The following is a 24,871-nucleotide window of genomic DNA, read 5'->3' on the forward strand; positions in this document are numbered from 1 at the left end:
TCTAAAACGGCAAGTCTGAAAACCCAGCGGTCCTGTAAACCCCCGGCTAGAAGGCGGTGAACCAGGTTGCTGATGGGATGGCCCCCTTTCTCCTCCCTTGCACGTTTTCACTTACAAAGGGGTTCCCTGCAGATGCCCGAAGTTGGCTAATTATCACAGAAGCGATACAGTCATGGTAAAAGCAGAAATGCTGTGCCTGGGCCGTGGAGAAACACATTCTTCCTATTTCCATAGTTTCTCTCAGCACACTATCAGTTTGGTTTAATTATTACAGCTCCTCCCAGCGCTAGATACTTTATGATAAACTGATGACTTGGCACGAACTTGGCCGACACGGCCGAGTTATAACATTTTGGTGACGAGGCCGGGGCTCAGAAAGAACGGCCCCCTTTGTGTGCAGCAGGTGGGTGAGAATGAGTAGGGGTCTAGGGCAGCAACCAGCCACACAGAACAGGGAGAGGTAGCTTGTGGACACCGAGGCCTCCAAGCCCGCCGGGGATGGAACAGCGGGAACGCCCAGCGCGTGGCCCTCTGTGGCTTTGCGGGCTCCCACACGCCAGCGGCCTCCAAGTTTGGACTCCCTTCGGCAGGCTCCGCCACCGTCCAGGCCCTCAGGAGAAACCACCTCCGTCCTCCTCCCGAAATTACCTTCAAAGGTGCACCGCGACCGACGGCTCCTGCCCACAGAGACGATGAGAGCGTGCAGAAGCGCTCCCATTACGAGCCTGGGGATCTCTCAGAGACCAGTTACCGGGTCAGTTCAGAAGCCAAGACCCACCGCTTTCCCAAGGCTTTTCCAAGAACGGCATTAACGTTCCGAGGTGCGATTGGACAAACGCATTTCTCTCAGCCAGCTTCTCAAATTCACGGCCAAGAAGACCTCAGACCTTAGAGGCAGAGCTGACAACAACGGCCGCTCTGGACGGCACCCCCCCCCCCCCCGCCATCTTCCCCCACAACTTCTTGACCTCCAACCACCACCAAGTACCTTTTAGATCGCAGGTGCATCTCCTTCTCCGAAATGTACCTTTCTTTGGGTTTGAACAAGTTATCTGGAAAGAAACAGAAAGATTAGTTTCAGAAGCTATGGCTATTGCACATTTCTAGAGAAACATTACAGTGGGCCCAGGACGCACTTGGTTATTGAGCCTCAGTCTAAGCCCCCACCTGTCACAAACACTGCAGGGCTCAGTGGACACTCACATACCACAAACAGACTGAAACTGACAACCAGCAGGTTGGTCTTGATGACAGCTAAACGCGGGCGTGAAGTACAAGGTCAGCGTCTAACATACCTTGTAGACAGTGACTCCTTCGTGTGTTTCCTCTAGCAACATTCCTAGGGTGCGGGGGGCAGTGCTACGGTGGCCCCAAAATGTGCTTCAGGGTCACCTTGGGTACGGGTGTCTGGTCATTTCACCCACAAAAGATCTCCACACTAGGTTTTTGGTACCTCCGAGGACAAGGAAGTCTCCCAGCTATCACTGGAGCATTTTGAGAGCAGGGGTTGATACTCATAAGTGGGCCCCGTCCCCTCAGGGACATTCAGCCTCTGAATCCATTCTCATGGCGGGAACACCTGTTTTCAGAGTCAGAAAGGCAACGGACAACAACATAGTAGGAACGCCTGTCTAGGGTCCTTTGAGAAAGTGCACAGTGACTGAAAATCACTATGAGTCTGGAATGTTTTCAGTGTAAATACATATTATTAATTACAATGAGGTTTGTACGTTAAAAGTGGTACGTGTTCATTTAACAGTTTATTTTGAGAGAGAGCGCGCATGCGCACGCAGGCGGGGCAGAAAAAGAGGGCGAGAGGGAGATCCCCAAGCAGGCTCTGCACTGTCAGCACACAGCCCAACGCAAGGCTCGAACTCACAAACCGTGAGATCGTGACCTGAGCTGAAAGCAAGAGTTGGACGCTTAACCGACTGAGCCACCCAGGCGCCCCAAAAGTAGTATGTATGTTTTCAAAACAGTGTATATGTACCTTTTTGCAATAGCTTAAATCCCCACGATGCTCTCCACCCCATGGATTAACCAAGAGTCGGTCACGCAAAAGTACTCTTGGGGTACGTGTTACATGGAGTTACAGCTGAGAAGCTGCCACGCTTTCTGAAACACCTAGACAGTGACCAGTTTACCCCTTCCATTGAGCAAAGCAGGCACACGATGCAGCATCCTAGCTAAGTGTCACAGAGTTGAAAGGGGCTCCTTGGGATCCCCAGCAAAGACCCCATGTGTCTCTATTAATCTCCACGTGGATCTATCCCCTCAACTCAGCAGAGCCACACAAGACTTCTTGGGCTTACAGAATTTTCCATGAATATACACGAAGGGGGGTGGGTAAAGAGAGGGGTGCTAACAAATTTGTCCCCTCCGGAGAAAGAAAACACTGGTACTGATTTACAAGTTGGAAACAACACAGTGGCTGAGCTTGTAGTCTGTCTGGTTACTCAACGCAAAAGAAAAAATGGCACCATTGCTAAACTTCAAAGGGAAGACTCAGAGAAGAAGTACGAGAGGGGTCAAAACAATCAGAAGAATGTTCCCAGCTAGAGGGAAACGTCCCCAGTGTAAAGGAGCAGCCAACATCACCTCGAAGATCTCCAGGGTGCCTCCCAGCAGCCCACACCTGGCCTTCGCTCCAGGTAGGACCAGACCAGAGTGGAGAGCCTCAGACACAACCTAATCACTTTCCCAAGGAAATGGGGTGGCACCTCAAGGTGGGCACTTATGCGCTTGGGGGGGCACTTGTATGACTGAAGACTCCCACTCAGGCGAGGAGAAGGAAGCTCTACAAAAAGTTAGCCTCAAACCTGGATTAGCACTCGCTCAGGAGCCGCTCAAGAGTAGAGGGAGGTCGGGGCGCCTGGGTGGCGCAGTCGGTTAAGCGTCCGACTTCAGCCAGGTCACGATCTCGCGGTCTGTGAGTTCGAGCCCCGCGTCGGGCTCTGGGCTGATGGCTCAGAGCCTGGAGCCTGTTTCCCATTCTGTGTCTCCCTCTCTCTCTGCCCCTCCCCCGTTCATGCTCTGTCTCTCTCTCTGTCCCAAAAATAAATAAAACGTTGAAAAAAAAAAAAAAAAAAGAGTAGAGGGAGGTCAACCCAGACGACAGACGGACAGACAGTGTTCCAAGGGAATACGAATACAAATTGGAGTTGTGACTTTTTTTTTTACAATCTTAATCCAATTGTATGCCGTCTCCTCTGGGAAATCAGATTTTTTTTTTTTTTTTTTTTTTTTAAGTTTGTTTCTTTAGAGCACCTGATACCACAATGGAGCTTTGGTTTTGTTTCCAAGAGGAAACAAAAGCAAATGCGAGCTCCTTGGCACCTCCACTGTTTTGTTTTCTGGACTCTTCGTGGCCTGCTGTGCCTCAGCAGAAATTTGAATTCGGGGCCCAGCAGCCCTGTTAGGTACAACAAACAAGCAGGGCTCTGTCCGAGAGGGCGCGCCCCAGCTGGTGGGCTCCACCCACGCTTTGGGAAAGTGTCTGCTCCTTGGCTGCTGACTTGAGTTTTCCTAACAGCACCAAACACATCGGATGAACGGTGAGACCTTTGGTTCTGGTGGGGAGGGAAGAGAGAGGCGGCAGGTCTATGCCCCGGGAGGAAGTTGTGTGAAATAAAACAAGGGTGTCGCTAATGGCTCCCAACCTCACCGGGGCGAACAGAGCCCGGCCTGGCACTTTGAGAGCCGTGTGTCACATCCGAGGGGTCCACGTTGTTATTTATAGCAGGACCGCTAGGGTTCACTGGACACCTTCCAACCTGATCTCCCCTGACGTGCACACCAACCCTGTGACACGCGCGTGATTTTTTTGTGCTTTAGCGTCCGGGTAATCGGACTTCAAAGAGCTGGGTTTCAGCCCGAATCAGTCCAGCCCCGCGTCCACACAGGCTCTTGACCTCAGAACACTGCTGCCAATTCGTACTGCAGAATCCTTATTTTGGGGCGTCCTGATGAGTGCCAGCTCCCTTCCCATGAGATGCACCCAAACTTCGTTTCTCTTATCCTCCTTCCTCCTACATCTAATGAGCAACTCCTACGTCACCAGGGGAGGCTCAGAAGAAAACAAAAGTAGGTAGGATCCTGCCACCATGCATTTCATTTGTGGAGGGGGGAGGCCGGATAATTTACAAACTGGCCACAAAGAATCAGGCAAGTGCTCTGATGGCCACATGGTAGAGGGGGGCCGGGGCGGTCGGGAGGGCCCCTCGGGGGAGGAGGTATTTAAACCACAACCCAAATGACCACAAGACCAGTAGTGGGGAGGCCTGGTGGGAACCAACGAGGGAGGGAGGAGGGCATGAGCCGCGAGGTGACGTCAGGCCAGTGGCTGGCCCAAGATCAAAGACAGCCACATTCTCCCCCCAGGTCACCCTTGACAACCACCAGGGGCTTTGATCGCGATGCCCGCGCGTGGGCATTGGAAACGTGAATCCCAAGCTCCAGGTGATGCTAACGTGCACACAAACTGGGGGCCATCTGTACTGTGCTCTGCAGGCCTGTTTTTAGGAGCTTTTTCTCCACAGTGAGAGAGACGGAGACCCACGTGGGGTTCACACAGGAGATCAGACGTGTGTTGTTAGGAGACGACCGGTGGCTGTTCATACACAAACCGGGTGGAGGAGGTACAAACAGGCCAAAGGGAGGCAGATCAGGCACCTGGGGGGGGGGGGATCCTGGAGACGGCGGTGCTCCCGGGGCCAGGAAGCAGGTGGTCTCCAGCCTCAGGGACGCTGCCCATGTGCAAAGTGAGGCGCAAAGAGAGGAATCAGGGTGACGCCCAGGCTGTGCGCTGCACTGGCCATTCATGTGATGACTGTTAATGCTTTCACCTCTTCGGCGCTCTGGTGAGACACCCGGGGAACTAAGCCCAGGGTGAGAGCCAGATAAATGAGGCCTTTAGGGGCCAGAACCGAGGGTCTGTGTGGGGTCCAGGGCTCTGGGGGAGACTTCTGAGCAGCAGACAGCTAAGCCGAATCTTGAGAAAGGAAGAGCTGTCCCCAACGGTGGAGAGGAATGAGGCAGCCCCACGGGGACCCACCTGCAGCCAGAGATGGTTTTACAAGGACAGGTGCAGGGGACCCGTCTGGGACCTCATTTCAGGGAATAGAAACCATCCTGCATGAGCTTTGCTCAAAAATACAGCGAAATCGCATCTATCCGTTCTCTTGGAATGAAAATTCTGCCTTTATGAAATTAAAGTGACGGGCGAGCACAATTTTCAGCCTGCTTACTGGTCTTTTATGGATTTTCCTTGAAGCTTTGTTGTTCTAACTCACTGATACAGAGGAAAGAAAACCATGGCTGTAGTCACTTCTCATTAACATTCAAATTGAGGAAGTTTGGGGTTTGTTTTCAGTTTTTTCAATAAAATGACTAAGGTAAATTGCCCATTTCTGTATTTCTAGAAAGTCGCGCCTGCGCCCCGCCCCCCCCCCCCCCAATCTCTTGTGTCTGGCTCATTACCGTAACTGAGCCATAGGGCCTGTGTTGATCATTTAATTTGCAAGGCCAGACATGCTTCAGCCCTTGCCTGTTTCAAAGTCAGCCAATAACCAGCTACCAAGATTTTGGTGCTTCGGAGGCTGCTCTGGGAGAGCAGCTGAGTAAAAGCTGAGCCCCGATACCCTGTCAATCTCTATAAATACCTGTGGGTGTTTATTACAGCCCTCACCTCCTACATGTGAACACACACACATACACACACACACATATACACAAACATACACACAGATGGGTGGACTCCACATTCAGGGGGCTGACAGTATTGCCAGGAGGCAGCAAGGATCACCCAGATGCCAGCAGATTGGTTGTTTATGGGGCTGAGGTTGTTTTTCCTCCGCGCACAGAGCCCTTATCTACCGCTCTGATTGCAAAGCTTCATTTTCCCTATTGAACAAGTAATCTAAATGATAATCAAGTTCACACTGGATTTATTACTACAATGCCATCCCAGAAGCTCATTTTCTGCAGTCACCCTGAGCACTTTGAAGAATCCTTCAGGCACTTGCTTCCCCTATCTCAGAAACACCAAAACCAAGGGATGCCTGTTGGAGAGAATCCAGCAGGGAGCCAACAAACCACTTTGGAGTGTAGACACCAAGTCTACACCTCTCAGAATCTTCTATTAGAGACAGGGCCTCCCAAAAGGAATGAAAATGGGGTGTGTTTGGGGGGAACATCTCTGAGGATGTTCTCTAAAAGAAGGCCCCCCAAATCTCGTGTTCTGAGATCACAAGGCTGCTCGTTTTGCCAGTGAGCTGTTCAGAGCCAATGAGCAGCTGACCATCCGGCCGCTGGAATAACCACATGGTGGGTTTCAAGAGTTGAATCTGGTTACTTGCGCCTCATTTCTATTCAGCTCCCTTCAATGGGACCTCTAATCTGCTTGACAGAGGCAACAACAAAGGGGTCTCGCTTGGACTAATTAGCCCTCCAGAAATTAAATGATACACATCACACCGGACAAAGGCAAGTGGAAAGACTCTTGGGCCGCTTGCTTCCGAAGTGCTCTTGAGATGATGAAGTCTTGGGCTGGATAACCGTTTCCCATTTTTCTCAGATCTGTTCAAGCCTTCGGTGGAATCCTGCTCTGAATGACAGTTCCACACCGTGAACAGCCTGCTCCGGGGGCCCGGAAGGTGGTGGACGCGGCCCAGATGCTGGCATTTAAGTGAAAGTGATGCTCGTCCCAATCACCACCCGGCCACACAACAGAGAGGCTGCTATCAAAGCGTGCGAGTGTAGTGAGGTTCTCAGATCCTTCCGGCGAAGGCATACGACATTCAGAAATGAAAAATAAACCAGAGGTCTCCGGGGATCATCTGTTTCTCTTTGCAGGCTCAGTGTGAGAAGCAGAGTACGAAGCCTCCTGGTTAGAGAAGTCTCACTCGTTCTCTTCATGGAGAGCTCAGCTCCTGCACAGAGATTCACCCCCGAGTTCAGAGCCTGGGTGCGGGGATGGCGCGGTGATGAGAAGGGCTCACCAAGAACGCAGGCGGATCTTCGTAACCGAACTCTTTTTTTTTTTAAGTTTCTTTTCTTTTCTTTTTTTTTGAAAGAGAGGTAGAAAGTGAGTAGGGGAAAGGACAGAGAGAGAGGGAGACAGAATCCCAAGCAGGATCTGCACAGCGCACAGCCCGATGTGGGGCTCGAGCTCACCAACCAGGAGATCGTGACCTGAGTCGAAACCAAGAGTCAGACACGTAACTGACTGAGCCACCCAGGCGCCCCGTGATGGGAGAACTCTTGATTGAACATGGCACAGACGGGGCCCGGGGACCACAGCTCCAGCTCCCCCAGCTGAAGGAAACAGATCCACAGGTCAAACATGTCTATTAAGAACAGTTTTGGAGATAAATGGAGTCTTTACGCAATTCCCTGGTCAGATCCTGAACTCAGACCAAAAGCAGCAGCACAAGCCCTCAGGGGCTTTTCCGACGTGGCTCTAGACTTGGTTTACAGCTGTCTGCCAGACCAGCTCTTTCCCCAAGTGGCACGAAACCCCTTGAGGACAAGGGGGGTGGATTCCTTGTACTCTGTTTGCTTTCTCACCCCCCCCCCCCCACCAAACCCCTGCTCCTTTCCATCCACACTCCATCCCTGCGGCCAAAGACAAATTTCCATTTATTACTTAATCACTCCTCAAAGACCCAGCAAAGGATAAAGGGGCCCAAGGCTCTCTGTTGGCTCCCACAAAAGCCACGGGGACCACAGAGGAAGGCGAGCCTGTGTCCGCGAGGTCTCTCCCCTGCATCACTCCTGTCTGAGCTCTTGGTACAGACAAGCCCCCTCCTTCTCCCATTATGTCACACGGTCACGCTTGTGACATACTTTCCAAAGGGACTACCTGGCTCCTCTTGTCTGATGGACATCGTGCTGGGTACCAGCATGATGGCATTGGTGCGGATGCCAGGGGAACCCTCACGGTCTAGGCAGGGCCTGTCAACGCACAAGCACCCAGTGGGGCAAAGCCGAACACAGACTGCGAAGCCGCCACCACAGCCTGCTGCCCAGAGGTCCCCACGGCCCTCCACCCTTGCTGCCTGGCACTGCTAGACCAAAAGAATACAAGCAAGGAGGGTAAGGCCCCCTTCCCGCCGTCCCAGGTTGCTGTGGGAAACGGCAGACTTACACTCTGGTTGGGGTTTCCTTAGCAAAGCATGGTAGATCTTTCTATAAGCAAAGATTCCTAGAACAACATTTCCAAAGTGAACTCTCAAGAAGTAGATCAAAGCATTCCAAGGTAAAAACAAAAAAAAAAAGTTTAGGGAAAGCAAGGTTAAACAAATGTAAGTAGTCTTCATTGTTGCACAACTTCTCAGTGCCTTTAACAGTTGTAATGCTGTTTTCAAAGTTATTATTTGTAGCTAGAGGATTTAAACTCTATTAGAAAGAAAATCTGGTGTACTTGCCCCCACGTTTTCTTTAAAAGGTGTGTGTATTCAAAGGCAAGTTTAAATTACTCATTTATTTATTTTTATTTTTTTAAATTTTTTTTAACGTTTATTTATTTTTGAGACAGAGAGAGATAGAGCATGAATGGGGGAGGGTCAGAGAGAGGGAGACACAGAATCTGAAACAGGCTCCAGGCTCTGAGCTGTCAGCACAGAGCCTGACGTGGGGCTCGAACTCACGGACCGCGAGATCGTGACCTGAGCCGAAGTCGGCCGCTCAACCGACTGAGTCACCCAGGCGCCCCTAAATTACTCATTTAAAGGAACTTTAACAATGGCTCAAATCACACTCTTCCCCATAAAACAGCAACAGTTGGTGAAAGTCCGAAAGATTAACTGTTGATACGAGAGTCATTGTTTGCTCCAATTCCAGGGTTTCCCAGGATTTTTCGAGAACCACAAAATATGGTGATTTACAGATGATGAATAAACTTTCCTTCTCATTGCCAAGTAGATTTATGTCCTCGGTGTCACTGCAAGGTTTACTACTGCACTGCATTGTGGGATAAGAGGGAAATCATTTGGAAAATAAAATCCAGGCAATCGAGAAAAGGAATTATCTCTGAACCAGGGGAAGAGTCTTTTAGCTAAATCATGCTCCTTGTTTTCTTTGCAGGCTGATGAAGTAACAATTACTTTTATCTGATAAGCGCATTTAAAAACTCCTTTGTGAGTGATGGCGGGAGAACTACCCCCAAATATTTATTCAGATGTCTTATGGAGAAACATTCACGAGATCAGACCAGGCAACAACGTGGGACAACGGGGCTGGTGCTCAGCTAGCTGCGTGATGAACAGCACATTTTTATTACTGCGATGACTTCCCCAGCCATCTCATATCTGCTGGGTCACTTCTCCAGCTCGATGCTCTGGGAATGCAAATTAATTTTAATGCTCGCTGCAGCCAAGAATCATCACTGAAGGCAGATCTGCTGGAGAAGGAATTCTGCAGTGCCTTCCGGAGAATTCCGTCCCTCCGCTGGTCTGTGATTTGAATGGCTCTGACTTGGATCACCTTGGGAAGTGTGGATAATGCAATTCAGATTAATTCGGGTGCAGGAGGGCTGCCCAGAGTGACTCAGGGCGGCAGGCGCGCGCCCACCGGCATTTACAATCCAGGGCGATTTGACTAGCACGCCCGCAGGACTGTAATCCAAAGTGAAGACAGTCAGGAGGGTGGGGATCCAGAGAGGTGCAGGAGCCACGAGCGCGCAAATGGAAGAGGGAGGGGGCGGGGGAGTGGACGGGAGTATCAGGGAGAGCTTCATGGAAGAAGGGGCTACTCCTCGTGGGTCTTCAACACATTCGCGGGTTGCGGGGACAGGCTGGGAGGGCCACAGCCACAGCGATTCAGAAAGAGCTAAGTGTGCACCACTACACAGTCCAGGGCGGGCACGGCAGGAGGCAGAAGGAAGAGCCTTGGGGGCAAGAGATTAAGGAAGAGGCTGGACTTTGTAGGGCAGAGACAAGTAGAGACAGATAAGCCTTCTACCAGCGGGTTTAGGGACCCTGAGGTAAGGAAGGACAGCCAATGAGACCAGCTGAGCAGGGTTGGGTGCAGGGGGCAGAGTCAGGCTAGGAGGGGTCTCGGTCGCAGGGGTGAAATCCAGGAGGCTCTGGGCTGGGTCCACAGAGGATAGTGAGGGTTGCCGCTGACTGAGCACCTACGAGCTACAGGTTCTGTGCTGTCTATGCCTGTGGGTGCCAACCCACCTACCCCACCCTATGTCTGAGGTCGCCATACCTGATGCTTTCGGTTCGTCCCGCCCCAGATTCATTCTGCAAGGGGGAAGCAGGGACTAATTCTGAAACATTCCAATTCCCCGGTGAGGGTCGGCCCGTGAACACGACCAATCCCCGGGACCCAGGGAGCTGCATAGGGATGATGGTCCACAGCCTAGGTAACCATGGTGATGTGGGCAAAAGAGCCCTGACGGGGGAAGGGAGGGGGGAGGCCCTTAGACGGGTGAGTCTATACCTTCAGAGGCCGAGAGCAAAGCCTGATTCCTGCCTTCCTCCTTCGGCTGCTTCTCTCACCTTCTCTCCTCCACACTTCAACAGTCACCGCAGTGTATCCATTCTGCCCAGTTGCCATCACCCCGCATCCCACTGCCCTGCCCTGGGACTGCCTACCATGACCCGCCTGGGGCTTCCGACCTCGAAATGAGGTTCAATTTGGAAGCGGCATCTATGGTCACCCCCCTCGATCCGCACCCCCGCTTGGCAGTCTAGTCCTAGCCAAACTGACACCCTGACAATTCTCCCTGCTGTGACGTTATACCCTCACCCACCCCCACCCTGCACCACCGTGCACGGTCTCTACCTATCCCAGCGCGGCTCCGAGGTCTCCCCATCAGAAGGCACCCCCAGCCCCGAGTATCGCCTGCACCCTTTCCCTACGAGGTGGGGAGGCCCGTGACACCAGGGACTGTACTGGGCACACAGCAGGTTCTCGAGAAAGGCTTACTGACAGGTGGATGAAAAGGCTTTTCATGTCACTTGCCACAGCCCGCCCAGAGGTGGCCCAGGAGGCTCCCGGCGAGCAAGCAGACGCGTCCTCACTTTGAGAATTCAAACTCCAGCTGGCGAGACAGTAAAGACAGGCCGGGCTGTAGGCAGGGCCTTTATAATGCCACGTCCTTGTCGCTCTCTAGTCTCAGCTTGTCCACGAAAATCCCCGTCTACAAAGAGGGAGCCCCGATAACGCTCACACACGTGTGCACACACATGCACGTACACGCTTGCCCCCGCCCTGAGGCTTCACAACTGCTCAGAATCCAAGGGTCAACAGGAAGCCGCATTGCACCCCCCACCCCCACCCCGGGCTTCGCCGTAATAGTCCTTGCAGGTCAGGCGCTTCCTGGGGCGGCCCCTGCCGGAGCAGGTGTCTTTCTGCCAGCAGAGCGCCCACCCGCGCCTCTCCGGTCTGTCCTGGGCAGACCCCGCCGGGAGGCAGCGACCCCAGCTCAGAAAGCAAACCCGAGTCCTCCTTCTAACTGCCGCCTTGAAGCCGTAGCTGGAGTTCGTGCACGCATATGACCTGTTAACTAATTTCCCCTGTAAGAAACCCATCTTCATCTCACTTTTAGCATCTTGCCAGCGGACAGGCTGAAGGCAAGATGTGCAATGGAGACTCGTTTCATGGGGCTTACACACTTCCTCTCACTTGCCCCAGCTCACACGAGGCTCTGGTTTCAGAAGTTGTCTGATTTCACTGACCCAACACAAACAAACAGGAGCCTGAAGCTCTCATCGACACATAAATACCGCAGGGACGGGCAGAACGGCCATAAAATCCATGCCCCAAAGTCCTGCCCACGGCATCCTAGCTGCTGGGGCGAGCTCAGAACTGGGGGACTACGAAGGGTGCTTCTGTGATTTAAAGCTGTGGACTGGGTCTGATCACCTTTTATTACATATGATTTTAAAATGTTCATGTGAATATTTAAATATATTCATAAATGTACAGATTTAAAATTATAAATATATTTTGAATATTTGAATATTTAAATGATCTACATATCCTTTAAAGATTTCATTTAGGGGCGCCCGGGTGGCTCAGTAGGCGGAGCGTCCAACTCTTGATTTCTGCTGAGGTCATGACCCTGGGGAATCTTGGGATCAAGCCCCACATTGGGGTCTGAGCTAAGCATGGAGCCTCCTTAAGACTCACTCTCTCTCTCTCTCTCTCTCTCTCTCTCTATCTCTCTCCCCTTCTGCCCCCTCCCTCACTCGATCTCTCTCTCTCTAAATGAAAAAGTACATATATTTCATTTAATGTGACCTTGTAAGGAGACCTGCTTAGGGGAAAACACCACAGTTGGATACTGTAGTGGGTAGAATTACGTCTCCCCAAAAATATATGTTCAAATCTCACCCCCCACCCAGTCTGTGATTGTGACTTAACTCAGAAATAGGGTCTTTGCAGAAGTATGCAAGTGAAAATGAGGTCATACTGGATTAGGGTGGATCGTGATCCAGTGAGTCATGTCTTTCTAAGATGAGGAAATTTGCATGCAAAGACACATAGACAAGGGGAGAAAGCCATGTGAAAATGGAGGCAGAGAAAGCAGTGATGCATCTATAAGCCAAGGATTGCCAGAAGCCGCCAGAAGCCGCCAGAAGCCACCAGAAGCGAGGACAGGGGCATAGCCATGAATTCTCCCTCTGAGCCTCCAAAAAAAACCCAATCATTTTAGACACCTTAATTTTGGACTTTTGGCTTCCAGACTCTGAGAGATTAAGTTCCTATTATTTTAGCCAACCAGCCTGTGGTCACTTTTTTAAAGGTTTTTTTCTTTTAATGTTTATTTATTTTTGAGAGAGAGAGAGCACAAGCAAGGGAAGGGCAGAGAGAAGGGAGACGCAGAATCCCAAGCAGGCTCCAGGTTCTGAGCCGTCAGCACGGAGCCCGATGCGGAGCTCGAACTCACGAACCCTGAGATCATGACCTGAGCCAAAGTCGGATGCTTCACTGACTGAGCCGCCCAGGCGCCCCCGGCCTGTGGTCACTTCTTAAAGCAGCCCTAGGGATGACCAACGGGCATCTCCCTAATATTTGAGATGATGGTGATTCTAGACCATTCGGCACCCACAGTGTGGCACAGCCAGTAGGTAGCTGGCCCCGAGGATGAGAACCCCAGCTCTACTGCTGCTGAACAGCCCCGCCCAGAAGAAGCTCCTGAGTGTCTCTGGCCTTCCATCTCTTTTTTTTTTTTTTTTTAATTTTTTTTTTTCAACGTTTATTTATTTTTGGGACAGAGAGAGACAGAGCATGAACGGGGGAGGGGCAGAGAGAGAGGGAGACACAGAATGGGAAACAGGCTCCAGGCTCTGAGCCATCAGCCCAGAGCCCGACGCGGGGCTCGAACTCCCGGACCGTGAGATCGTGACCTGGCTGAAGTCGGACGCTTAACCGACTGCGCCACCCAGGCGCCCCTGGCCTTCCATCTCTTCCTACGCAAAGGACGGGACTGATTAAAAAGGAAGCTGATCGGATGCCATCTTTTGTATGTGGTTCTGTTGAGCTCTACAGTGGCATTGCTCTGTTTGTCAGCAACATATTTGTTAACTTAACCATTTTGAACAAGCAGGATCTTCAAAACTATCAAGGCCAGCCGGCCCGCACATCATGAGCACCCCCGTAGCCCTTCTCCAGACAAGGGGAGACGTCAAAGTCCCCGGGGCAGGGGGGGGGGGCTCCCACTGGTGGTCGATGGCTGGTTCCTTGTAGTAACTTGAGAAGTTTGCACCGAACCTAGGTTTCTCTCTGTCGAGCCAGAGATTCTGGTCCCTGGGGGAACACGCCCAAATGCAGCCTGGATCTGCCAGGCAGCTTGAAAATGTGAGACACATGTTCAAAGAGGGGAACTTTCCGCACATTCATTTTGTCGACTTTTTTTTTTTCTCTTTTTTTAAGCACACTGGGAAAGAGGTGTTTAAGCAGGTGTTTTCCTGAGTCCTCTGCCACAAGAAGGATGCATCCTCCTTGCCTGGGTCTTAGGACCCGCAGTGCCCCGGGGGGATGAAGGAGATAGCCTGTCCACGGGGACTGCGGAGGTGAGCAGGAATTCTGGGATAACACCCTGTGTCCTCCGTCACCCAGGCTCCCCTGAAGGATCTTGGTAATGTTTGCGAAGCTGCATTTTATTGAATATGGTTATTTCCCTAGAGGACTTTTATCCAGATTTATATGCATGATTTCACCTCCTGGGGGCCAGAACATTTTCCTAGGAAGAAAGATCTTGTTCCTCTATCCAAAGGAATAAAATGGAGGTTTCCCCAGGCCTCCAGATTTTAAGATTTGAGTTGGCAGGCCATCAGTATGGGCTCCGATGTCTCCACTGTTGCTCTCAAGCCTTCCTGTTATTCTTCCTGGTTTAATAGTCTGTTTATAAGCTCCATGAAGGAAGGACCAAGTCTAGTCTGGCTCACTGTGCTATCCCCACCTCCCAGCATGGTGCCTGGCCCAGAGGAGATTCCGGAGAACCCCCCATCTAATGAGCGTTCAAGTGCCGCCCCTCACGGGGCCAGCCTGACACTGGCTACACCGTGGGGGGGAAAGCTGGCCATCCGCGCTCTGCGCTCACAGCAGGAAAGGGGGTTTCAGGATGACAAATGTTGATGTAGACAGGCTGGAGTCAACCTCTCACCCTGAGATCTGTTTTGCAATCTACAAAGGGCAAAGGGGATCTCTCGCAAATGTCTGTTAGGAGCCAAGAATTTGAACTTGCTACCCTGGCTGCTAGAGTTATGTGGCTTCTTTCCCAGCTGTAGTGGTAAATTTGTGTCCCAAGCTGGTTCTGCTGAATTCAGCACCCTGTATCAGCTCCCGCCACGGGCTGGCTCCCAGGGCAGGCTTCAGGACAATACGGAGGTTTGGATGGGCGGCACAAACCCGCGTCCTGTGCGTGTCAGGGGTATCACGTGCATCATCACCTTGGATGAAGGTCCTGGTCCTCCCAGACACCCCGTCCCACCTGCCCCCCACCCCAAGCCACCTGCAGCTTACCGCTGAGAGGGTGGGGAACCGTGAACTGCTTCTTGTCGGCGCGGACAGGAAAGAGACTCTGCTTCTGCGCTAGGTTTTCCTTCCGCTGGGCTTTTCTCTGCTGTATCATGTGTTCAAGCTTCTTCAGCCGTTCTTGTGAGCGAGAGATGAACTGGGGTTTACGGACCTCCAGCGCTTCCTAATTGCAGCGAGAGAACATCTTATTGTTAAGAGAAGTGACCCAGAACGGCAATATATCCTTCTGATTTGGTCAAGAACCTGATCAAAAGTACAACACTCGGGGCGCGCCTGGGTGGCTCAGTTGGTTAAGCACCTGACTTCGGCTCGGGTCATGATCTCACGGTTCATAAGCCCAAGCCCCGCATCAGGCTCTGTGCTGACAGTGCAGAGCCCCCTTGAGTTTCTTTCTCTCTCTCCCTCTCTCTCTCTGCCCCTTCCCTGCTCTCACTCTCTCGCTCAAAAATAAAGGTAATAAATAAACTTCTTTAAAAAAAAAAAGTACAATGCTCAAAGACCGATAGCCCCAGCGTGCGAGCACACCACAACTTTTTTCCGGGGCCTCGTGTAAAGACCGTCACAGACGTGTTGATGGTATAGGGCCTGGTGGTCAGTCCTGGCCAGCGTCAAGCATGACTACCAACCGGCAGTGAGGTTGTGAGTGCAAAGGCATTTCCTTCTCTCTGTCAACTCATTCGCTTTCCAACAGACCCAGACCTGAGGGCCCTAAACTCCATATTCCATGGGTGGGGAAGGAATGAAAGCATTATGAGTCACTTGCTTCTGCTGGGGGTTGGAAACCTCAGGCACAGACCTAGATCATCCACCCAGCGTGAAATATGTGCCTGTTGAGCAGAAACAGTAATCTTGGCTAACGGGAACGGCGTCTCCTTCCAGGAAGAAAATGTTGGCAAGGTATCTTTGCCTATGCAAAACGGCCCCGCAAGCTCCAGAGACGGGGTCAGCATGCCCACGTTTCCAGCTCAGCCACATCCCTCACTGTCCTCCCACCTCCACGCGTGCACTAAGCCACCTCCCCAGGTCTGCTGGAAAAGAGTGACCACCGCCGCTGCATTCTGATGGTTTATGTGGCTTCACTGTGTCGGGGAATCCCCACGTTGCTTCTGAAAGGCAGGGAATATATTCCCATTTGACAGATAGAAAGCCTGAGGCTCACCGGCGGATCCCACGGTGACCCTCAGCTGAAAGACCCCCATGTTTTTCCCACACTGCCTTTCGTGCTCTTAACTTGCTACTCCTTGATCACCTCGGTTCAGGTGGTTCCTGGGCCTGGAGTAACACGCCAGCCACACCCGTCAGTCAGAGTTCCAGCCACTGGGGCTCCCCGTTCACCCTGAGCATCGTGGCACTTCACAGACCGCCTCGTACAAGTGATTTGCACACACTGCTGGCCATGCTGGGCCGTGAGCTCCTGGAGGGCGGGGGCCGTATCTTACCCCCACCGTATCCCTCGCAGCTGCTACCCTGAGCTCTGCACATAGTAGGTTCTCAGCAAAGGCCCTCGGGACGTGCTGCTGTGTCTGACCCGTTCCTCTGCCCGACTCCTCCTCTGCCCAGGTTCCCGGGGGAGGGCAGCTCAGGTTCCATCTTTGTCATGGATGTGGCCCTGGCAGCTGTGCCCGGGAAGGAGTCTTCTCGGCTGGTGGTTCTCTATGACGCACTGGGGCCTGCAGAGATAGCCCCTGGGGACAGCTTAGGGGCCCAGCGTGGCTGCTGTGGGGGCATCCAGAGTCTCCCGCCATGGACCTACCGAGGGCCCCAGGGGTGCAGGGACCAGCCGATGGCACCATGTCCACATCTGCAGGGAGGTTTATAACGTATCAAGTGCCTGCCTAGAAGGTGTGCCTCACTATGTGACGCACCGTGAACGGAGCCTTTCTCTTATTTGTGTGCCCTTCTCATGTTCATACCTCTAATTCTGAACTTTAAAAAAAGCGTACATGTTACGTCGACGACCACAACCCGAAAGAGACACCAAAGGAAAGCTTTCATATCCTTGAGCCTGTGGCCGTGTGATTTAGAGCAACCTCTTTAATCTTTCCAAAGCCGAATGTCCTTACATGCAGACGGGATTGTAGGGACCCCTGCTTCATGAGGGGTGCTGGGAAGATGCCCGCTCAGCGTCACTCAGAACCGCTCAATAAACGCAGTCATTGCTGTGACCATTGTCACTGTGGATATTACGCAATCCTCACTCTAGCCCAGCGGGATAGGCATCGTTTCTCCATTACTCACACCGTGAAACGGAGGCCCAGAACGGTTAGGGGACCTGGCCAGAGTCACAGAGCCATTATGAAGGGGTGGGGTCAAGGCTCCAGGGTCAGAAGCGGAAGTTAGATAGGGCTCCCCACGCACTCCCCGGGGAAAGGTCTGCCCTTGGTGGGGATCAAGCCGGGGTGCACAGAAGGCCTTACCTGCAAGGTCAAGGAACCTGCAGGTGTTTGCTGATACTCAGAACAGTCTTCTGACAGGTCAGGGGTCTCTGGTCGCGCGGGGGGCGCTGGCTCGGGGGGCGCTGGCTCGGGGGGCGCTGGCTCAGGCTCCTCCCTCTTCCTGCACTCCTTTATTTTTACAACCAAGTCGCAGCACTTGTAATCTCCTGGGAGAGAAGATTGAGAATTCCATTTAGAGGGGCAGCAGGATTTTTGCCTGGCTTCTCGGTGCCATTAGACACAGAAGACAATTTCGAGAAGAGAGACAGCAGTAGGTCACTAATGGGCCTCGTGAAGCTGACGAGATCGTGCCTCCCTAGACGCCCCTAGCTGCCCTGGTCACGGGGAGGAAGGTCTCTAGGCAGCCAGACTTCACGACCGGTTAATTACCCCATGGAGGTAGTCCCCTGGCTTCCAGGGTTCAAAATGCCTTTGTTCATAAGAAAAAGAAACTTTTCCACTCTGTGCTTCACATTAAGTGTGTACAATTATCACAGCTCAGTCGTTTGGGGGCAGCGTATTAATTTATCTTCTGTTTGCTACACTAATGATGTAAGACGGAAAAGCAGTATTCAATTATTTATCCCTCCCCCTTCATTTGCCAGGGACTACCACCGGCTTCCCATTTATAATTGGAATTATCTCTCTCTCAGTGCTGGATCTGGCCACCTCCTCCAGCCCTTTTGACATCCCCCCTGTGGAAGAGGCCAGGGGAGGCCTTGATTCACAGGGCAGCCTCTGGCGTGGGGAAGGAGGGATTAACGTATGTTCACTGAGCACTCACCGACCAAGGCCGCCGCCAGGGACACAACGCCCCTTCAGTCTCGTGCTAGCCCACGCTTCCTGTGTGAGCTCCCCCACCCCTGCCACACTGTCCCCATACACAGCCCCCCCCCCCCCAGACCTCCCCAATTCTGAAGCTCTGCAGCGTCTTACTCGCTCCTCACCCGCACCCCCTCCTACGGCCACAGAGCCCCTTTGATTCTGCACCCAGTGACCTCCGACCTCCAGGCTGAGCCCCAAGCCTTTACGAAGGCTTCCTCTTCCCAAGGCAGGTTCCATCCCGCCAACTCTTGTGTTCCCGCAGCAAGAACATACTTCACACACGGGGGGCAGCACAGGTGGCGGGGTGGGGTCATGACAGCATGTTTTAACCCCACGAGTCTCTGACTTCCTCAAGGGCTAGACCGGGTCGTTTTCACCCTGTATCTCTCCCCGGGGGCAGCCCAGGTGCCCAGGAGGAGCTGGTTCTGTTGGGAGTGGAGAGGCAGCCATTGGGAGGCTCCCCGTGGCCACAGGAGGCATCTCCATGGGCCCTGGAATCTCTCATCGGAAGCCCCTGTGGCGTCCACCGTTCACGCCTGGATCCTCTCTGGCCTGGACCCGCTGTCCTCCCTCTACTCGAAATCCGCCCGTTCCCTAAAACCCGCACGTCCTGCGGGCAGATCAGACTTCGATAGCTGGCTCCTGGCGGGCGTTCCACTTCCGACGATTGCCTTTGATTCTCGACCAACAACACACTACTTAGCGGCCCTCAAGTCGTTCTCTCTCTTGCTCTTTCTGGAGGATTTCCTTGTTGCAGCCCCCTTCCTGCTTTAGGCCTCGCGGACCAGCCTGGATACCCACCCCACCCCGTGGGAGGTGATTATGCCTTCCACCACGCCGTTCCCATTTCTGGCTGTGAACTTTCTTCTGGCTCACCCCGTCCACAGGGAAGCCACAGGGCCTTACGCCCGTCCCCACGTGCACCCCACCCACCGGAGCCAGCAACCCGAGGGTGGGCTGGGCAGGCCCATCTTTCTTCCAGAGAGCTCACCAGAGCGTTCTGTCCACTGTATCTTGAAAACCTTCTCCTCCCCAGGGACAGTCTCTGCTCCTCCCTGGTAGGGCCTCAGGGGCCCCAGCCTGGCCCTCTCCCTTCTGCCCCCCACCCACTGTCCAGGAGAGGGTCTCCTTCAGAGCAAATCTAATTAGATCTCTGCCCCTTTAAGGGCTTGGCCCCGCCCTCAGATCACACTCCCTGGGTGGGCTTCGAGGACCTTCCAACTTGGGACTCACACTCGGCCCCTCCCCCCTCCCCTGTACTCCGGGCCCCTGGACCCCAAATCGACCATGCTCTTTCCGGCAATCCTTGGCTTGTACGTGACTTGCCCTCAGTCTGCAATGCTCTTTACCCTTAGGTCTGATCTGTAAGCCTCTAATCAGCTTTCACGCCCCTGCTCAGAATCATCTTCCTTGAGGAAGAGGGCTCTGTCCAGGCCCTCCTGGGAGCACCTGTGTCCACCTGCAGCTTCCTGGAAGTTCTGCCACACGTAGGTCTCCAGCACTGGACTGACGGTGCTGGGAGGGCAGGGAGCACCGGGCACAGTGACTGGCACACAGTAGGTGCTTTAATAGATGCTTCTTTAATGTATCAATGAAGAGCTAGGGATTAACTTGGCTCCCAAGTGATATTTCTACCAATTACGAAACCCATTTTAACCTTCATATCCCAAAGCGATATAACCCAGTGGGTTTCCCTCCGCCCTCCTCCATAGCTGTTCCGGAAAATCTCTAGTGATAGGAAATCTAAATTTTCCCACTGAAAACCGGGCACCACGGATCTCTTTTCTATTCTATTCTATCCTTATATTCTTTTATATTTCAGTGCTCACGGCCACATGAGTAGGGGTCAGTCGCTTGGCCTTTAGAGAAGGGATGGCCTGGCTGGGATTCCAGGTTCCTTGGGATTCTAGGTTCCCTCATCTTTGCGAGGCTCACATTGGGAGTTACCTGGCCTCGTGCTTGTCGGGTGCCGGGCACATGGGGGGCCCGCACCCCTCCGACATCATCCTTGTTAGTCAGTCACAGGGGACCACAGGCAGCCTGGGGGACCTCACAGCAGCCACATCAGCATCTCAACCCTTCCTTAGCTAAGCCTGGGAGGCTGCCCCACACCCGGGAGTGGCTCTCCTCCTTACTGACCTCACGCACAGTAGGGCTGGAATGCCTGACCCACACAGGGCTGTCTTCTCCATGCTTAGGAGGGAGAACGCACCCACCCCAGAAACTGCTGGTTCTGCTTGCTCTCAACTCACATAGTGGAGAAGGGACAGCTTTGCACGGTGAGCTCGCATGAGCCAAGGCTCAGGAAGACGTCATACCATTTTCCATATGCATATCAAGGAGGCATCGTCTCATCCCTACCTCCCTTGCTCCTTACCTTTGGGGAACTCTCTTTCTACCTGAACACCATTGTCTTCCTGTGGAGAGGTGCATACATCTTGTAAGGGGCAAAAAAACCCAGGAAAAAGGATTCTGGATTTCAGGACGCTTTGCTGTCGACTCCCTGAGGGCTCAGAGAAGTTGCTAGATTGACAGGTGTTGCTTGGAGAGCTACACCCCTCGGGAAGGAAATCTTTAACCAGCTTCTGTGCCACCGGGGGAGCAGACAAGGTTGTACGTGCTTCTCCTTGTTGCTTCTTGCTGCTTCCAGAAAATACTTTTGTTTCTACTAAAAATAAAATGAGAGCTGTGTTCAGAACATCTGACGAGGGGCACCTGGGTGGCTCAGTCGGTTGAGCTTCTGACTCTTGATCTGAGGTCATGATCTCACGGTTTGTGGGATCGAGCCCCGCATCGGGCTCTACGCTAACTGCCCGGAGCCTGCTTGGGATTCTCTCTCCCTCTCTCTCTGCCCCTCCCCCACTTGCATGCGCGCGTGCTCTCTCTCTCTCTTAAAATAAATGAATAAACTTAAAAAAAAATTAAAAAACCCACATCTGACAAGTGCACATCAAATGTATTGGCTTCTGCACAGCCTCCTCTTCTGGAGACAGGGACACAGGCTGCAGTGCTGCCTCGGGAGCCCTGGAGCCGCCGGTGGCCAAACGTGCACGTGCTTTTGTGGGCACCTAGCACGTGACCACCATTCCAGGTAGGACTACCCCCCAGCTCACTGAAGAGCTCAAGTATATACACCAGCCTCACGCATTTGGTCTAAAGAGACTGCTCGCTAGTGCCCTTCAAAACTCAGATGTCTTTCTCCACAACAGGCACAAGAGTGGCTGTCAGTCCCCTGACTGTGGGGCCAGAGCACCCGGGTTCAAATCCTACCTCTCCTCCGGATAAGGTAGGTGGCCCCATCTATAAAATCGAGGCAATGCTATCATAAGGTATAACACTAAATATGACTTCATCTGTTTTCATAGTAAGTTCATCTATGTATGTTATGAACCACGCATTTCTACAAGTTACATAATTTTTATAAAATAGTATATGAATTCAAATCGAAATTAATTAAAATTAAATACAATTCATCAAAATTAATTAAAATTGAGGTAATACAAAAAAATAATGACCCGTGTAAGGTGTTTAGTGCGATACCTGATTGCAGCCAGCACTTAACAAATGGTAGCTCCCATTATGACTACAGAAACACTTATGTAGGTTGTGTCCTATGGCAGGTACACAGGTAGTAGGTAATCGATGAGGTCACGGGGATACTTCTAGTAAGGCAGCGGATGGAAAATGTGTACAACATGGTGCTTGTTGCCACACCGTAACTCCAAAAGTCTGGAAGTCACCTCATGCCCCTCAACAGGGGACCGATGAATCCCCATGCATCCAGCCTTCGTAGCAAGGGAAGAGAGCAGGGTAAATGCTCTTGTCTAGATGTGGAATGGTCTCAGAGATACACAGTCAAGTGAACGAAGCAGAACGCAGGACGGTGCATCAGGCTGCCACTCGTAAGAGCGTACATACTCAGGACATCCCTGGAAGGACCCAGAAGGTACAGGAAACCTTGGGAGAAGACAGTGCAGGACCAGGAACACCGAGTGGGGGGGGGGTGGGAGAGACTTTCTTTCCACCGTTTGCCTGGTTTGTACTCTTGGTTTTTAGTTTATGTCTTTGCTTTTGGAATACCCTATACATTTTTCAAAGGTATTCATCTCACATAAGGCAGTGACTCTTCCGTCAGGCATCAGCTCCTTGCTATGTGAATGCCCCCCAAGGGGCAGGGCCCCACCTGGGCGAGGGGGCCCCTGCTGCCAGGAACATGTGTCCAAACCTCCTTGTGTACCAGGGAGAAAAAAAAAAGTCCTAGAAACCACTGGAGTAATAAGGACTCTTAGAAGGTTCTAGCAATATTTTCTACAATGTCATACACAAAAAGGAAATAAGGCCATGACTACCTGGAACTGATTAGAACGGGGACCTCTCTTAAAATATCTCAGTTGTCTGTAATTCGTTCCAGCCCCTCGGTCCCCGAGTCCTGGTGTCCCTGGCAACGAGAAGAGGTTGAGCGTGGTGATGCGGTGTAGGGCGGCGGGAAGAACACAGGGCACAGAGGGTCCCCTGCGTGTGCTCCCTGGCTCTGGCATCTGAGGCAAGCGAATCAACCGGGGATGAGGCCGGTTTTCCGTGTTCTCACAAACAAACGGAAGGAAGTGAAGCACCCTCCTGGGTCCCAGCACATTGGACGTATTAAGAAAATGGCAGTTATCGTCGGTCCTGCCGTTTGGAGAAGACATATGGCCTCCTCTGGCAAAGGTTGGGCTTTTTGCAATTTGTGCAGAAAGTATCTTTCTGAATGTTGCCCATTGTGTTTAAGTATGAAATGTCATAAGCAAAGAGTCTCAAAATAGTTACTCCTTTCCACATTGCTTCCTTTCATGAGAAGCTCTCTTAAAGAACCAAGAACTAAATCAACGCTCAGCAGTGTGCTTCCCAATCTGCTCCTTTCATTCTGGCGTCCGGCTCTTTACGGGGGAACGACCTACCTACCCACCTATCAGTTACCTGTCCGTCTGGCTTAATGTAAATTCTTTTTATTTGTGTTTGAGAGACGGAGTGTGAATGGGGGCGGGGCAGAGAGAGAGGGAGACACAGAATCCAAAGCAGGCGCCAGGCTCCGAGCTGTCAGCACAGAGTCTGATGCGGGGCTCGAACCCACGAGGCTTGAGATCATGACCTGAGCCAAAGTCGGACACTTAACAGACTGAGCCCCCCAGTCGCCGCTAATGTAAATTCTTACGTGAACCATTCTGTGCAAGTCAGGTGGCCCACTCGTCACCTGAAAGAGTTAACGCAACTCCCAGAAAATAGAATGTAGTTGGTTTACCGGAGAAGAGAAAACTACGCAGCCAGAGAAGGACCCTCCTGACAACTTATTGATCAGATCTCTTTTTGTGGATTCTGAAAAGTACAATCAATCAGCAGCCATGAAATTGTCCTCCGGTGGGCCTTCACAAAGCAAGGAAGCACACACCGTCTTTTTTCTGTCTTATGCCCTGAATGTGGGTTGGACTGAGAGCTCTCGATTCACGCCCCCAATTTTAAACTCTACACCCCAGTGACGACCCACCCACTGCAGATTCTGTCTGGCTGAAGAGTCTTAAGAGAAGCATGAAGAAAGCAGCAGCCTCTGATAGGCATTTCTATTTCTTGGACCCAAACTCAAAGCCTCCTTCCTGAGCCTGAATTTGGAAGAGCTGGGGTATTGCAGGTTCCCTTGAAATAGTAACGTTCCCTCTGTTCCCTTCCCTAAAATGCATTAGCCTGTGGGTTGATCTTCTATAGCTCAAGCATCCCACAAACTCAGCTGTCCGGAACCGTGCCATGCTCTAGGAGGTGAACGGAAAGTAACCAAAGATCCCGCCCAGCAGTCACCAAGTCTTGCCTAGGATTTGTCCACCCGTGTCAGTATCCATAAACAATACATCTCCAATACCAATAGCAAGCTCAAGGCCGGCTGTTTTCAGGTTGTCGTGGCACCTGTTACTCAAAAGCTTCCAGGAACAGAGACATCAGCCGGCTGGCTTGGCCACAGCTTCCCCGAGAGCTAATGGGGCAGGATCCTGGGGAAGACAGAGCTAAGCCACGAATGAGTATGGAAGACAAGGGGCTGACCACAGCCTGGGCAGTAGGCAGGGCTGGCCGGCAGGGAGAGGGCCAGGGGAGTGAGCTACTCTGGACTTTGTTTCTGCCCGCCCCCTGTGTCACTGTGGGCCTCAGGGGGAGTTACCGCAGGATGCCTCTCGGATGTGGGCTCTGAGCTGACCCAAGCACAGGGCAGGCAGGGGAGCGGGGGAGCCTCACGGACACACACACGGCGTCACGGCCAACCGAGAGACGTGAATTTGGGCCACGGTAAGGGTGCCACCCGCCCACGCAGGTACACTAGCCCATCCTTAGTACAAAATGAAGAAAAGGTGTCCCTTCCCCAAGACACTTTACCTCCGCTGTCCAGCAAATATCACAATGAAGCAATTTGATAGAACAAGACATTCCACTGGTTCTTTCCAAATATTTAGGCAGTACATACTCTTTTATGCTCTTAGATGAGGCCCCATTGAGCCACTGGCCCCCTGTTGCATACAATCCTGTGACAACTGGGCTCACGACAGAAGCTAGAAAGTGGACAGTGGTTGCTAAGGAGAAGAACCAGTATGGCAGCCAGA

The 24,871-nt window shown here is 52.3% G+C and overlaps 1 protein-coding gene across 11 annotated transcripts in view; it reads right to left on the reverse strand.

The window, feature by feature from the left end:
• The window catches only part of CD2H10orf90 (chromosome D2 C10orf90 homolog), a 220,863-nt gene that overhangs the window by 3,655 nt on the left and 192,337 nt on the right, over positions 1-24,871 (reverse strand). For 9 of the 11 annotated variants that reach the window (XM_045439216.1, XM_045439217.1, XM_045439226.1 and 6 more), the window contains 4 exons: positions 20,632-20,922; positions 17,412-17,596; positions 14,980-15,157; positions 989-1,052 (listed from right to left, as the gene is read on the reverse strand). In XM_045439216.1, coding sequence (XP_045295172.1) covers positions 989-1,052; positions 14,980-15,157; positions 17,412-17,596; positions 20,632-20,922 — 718 coding nt within the window. The remainder of the gene's footprint in view (positions 1-988; positions 1,053-14,979; positions 15,158-17,411; positions 17,597-20,631; positions 20,923-24,871) is intronic. The other 2 variants (XM_045439219.1, XM_045439227.1) reach the window with 2 other exon arrangements.

Source organism: Leopardus geoffroyi, chromosome D2 (assembly GCF_018350155.1).
Source record: "Leopardus geoffroyi isolate Oge1 chromosome D2, O.geoffroyi_Oge1_pat1.0, whole genome shotgun sequence".
Lineage (NCBI taxonomy): Eukaryota > Metazoa > Chordata > Mammalia > Carnivora > Felidae > Leopardus > Leopardus geoffroyi.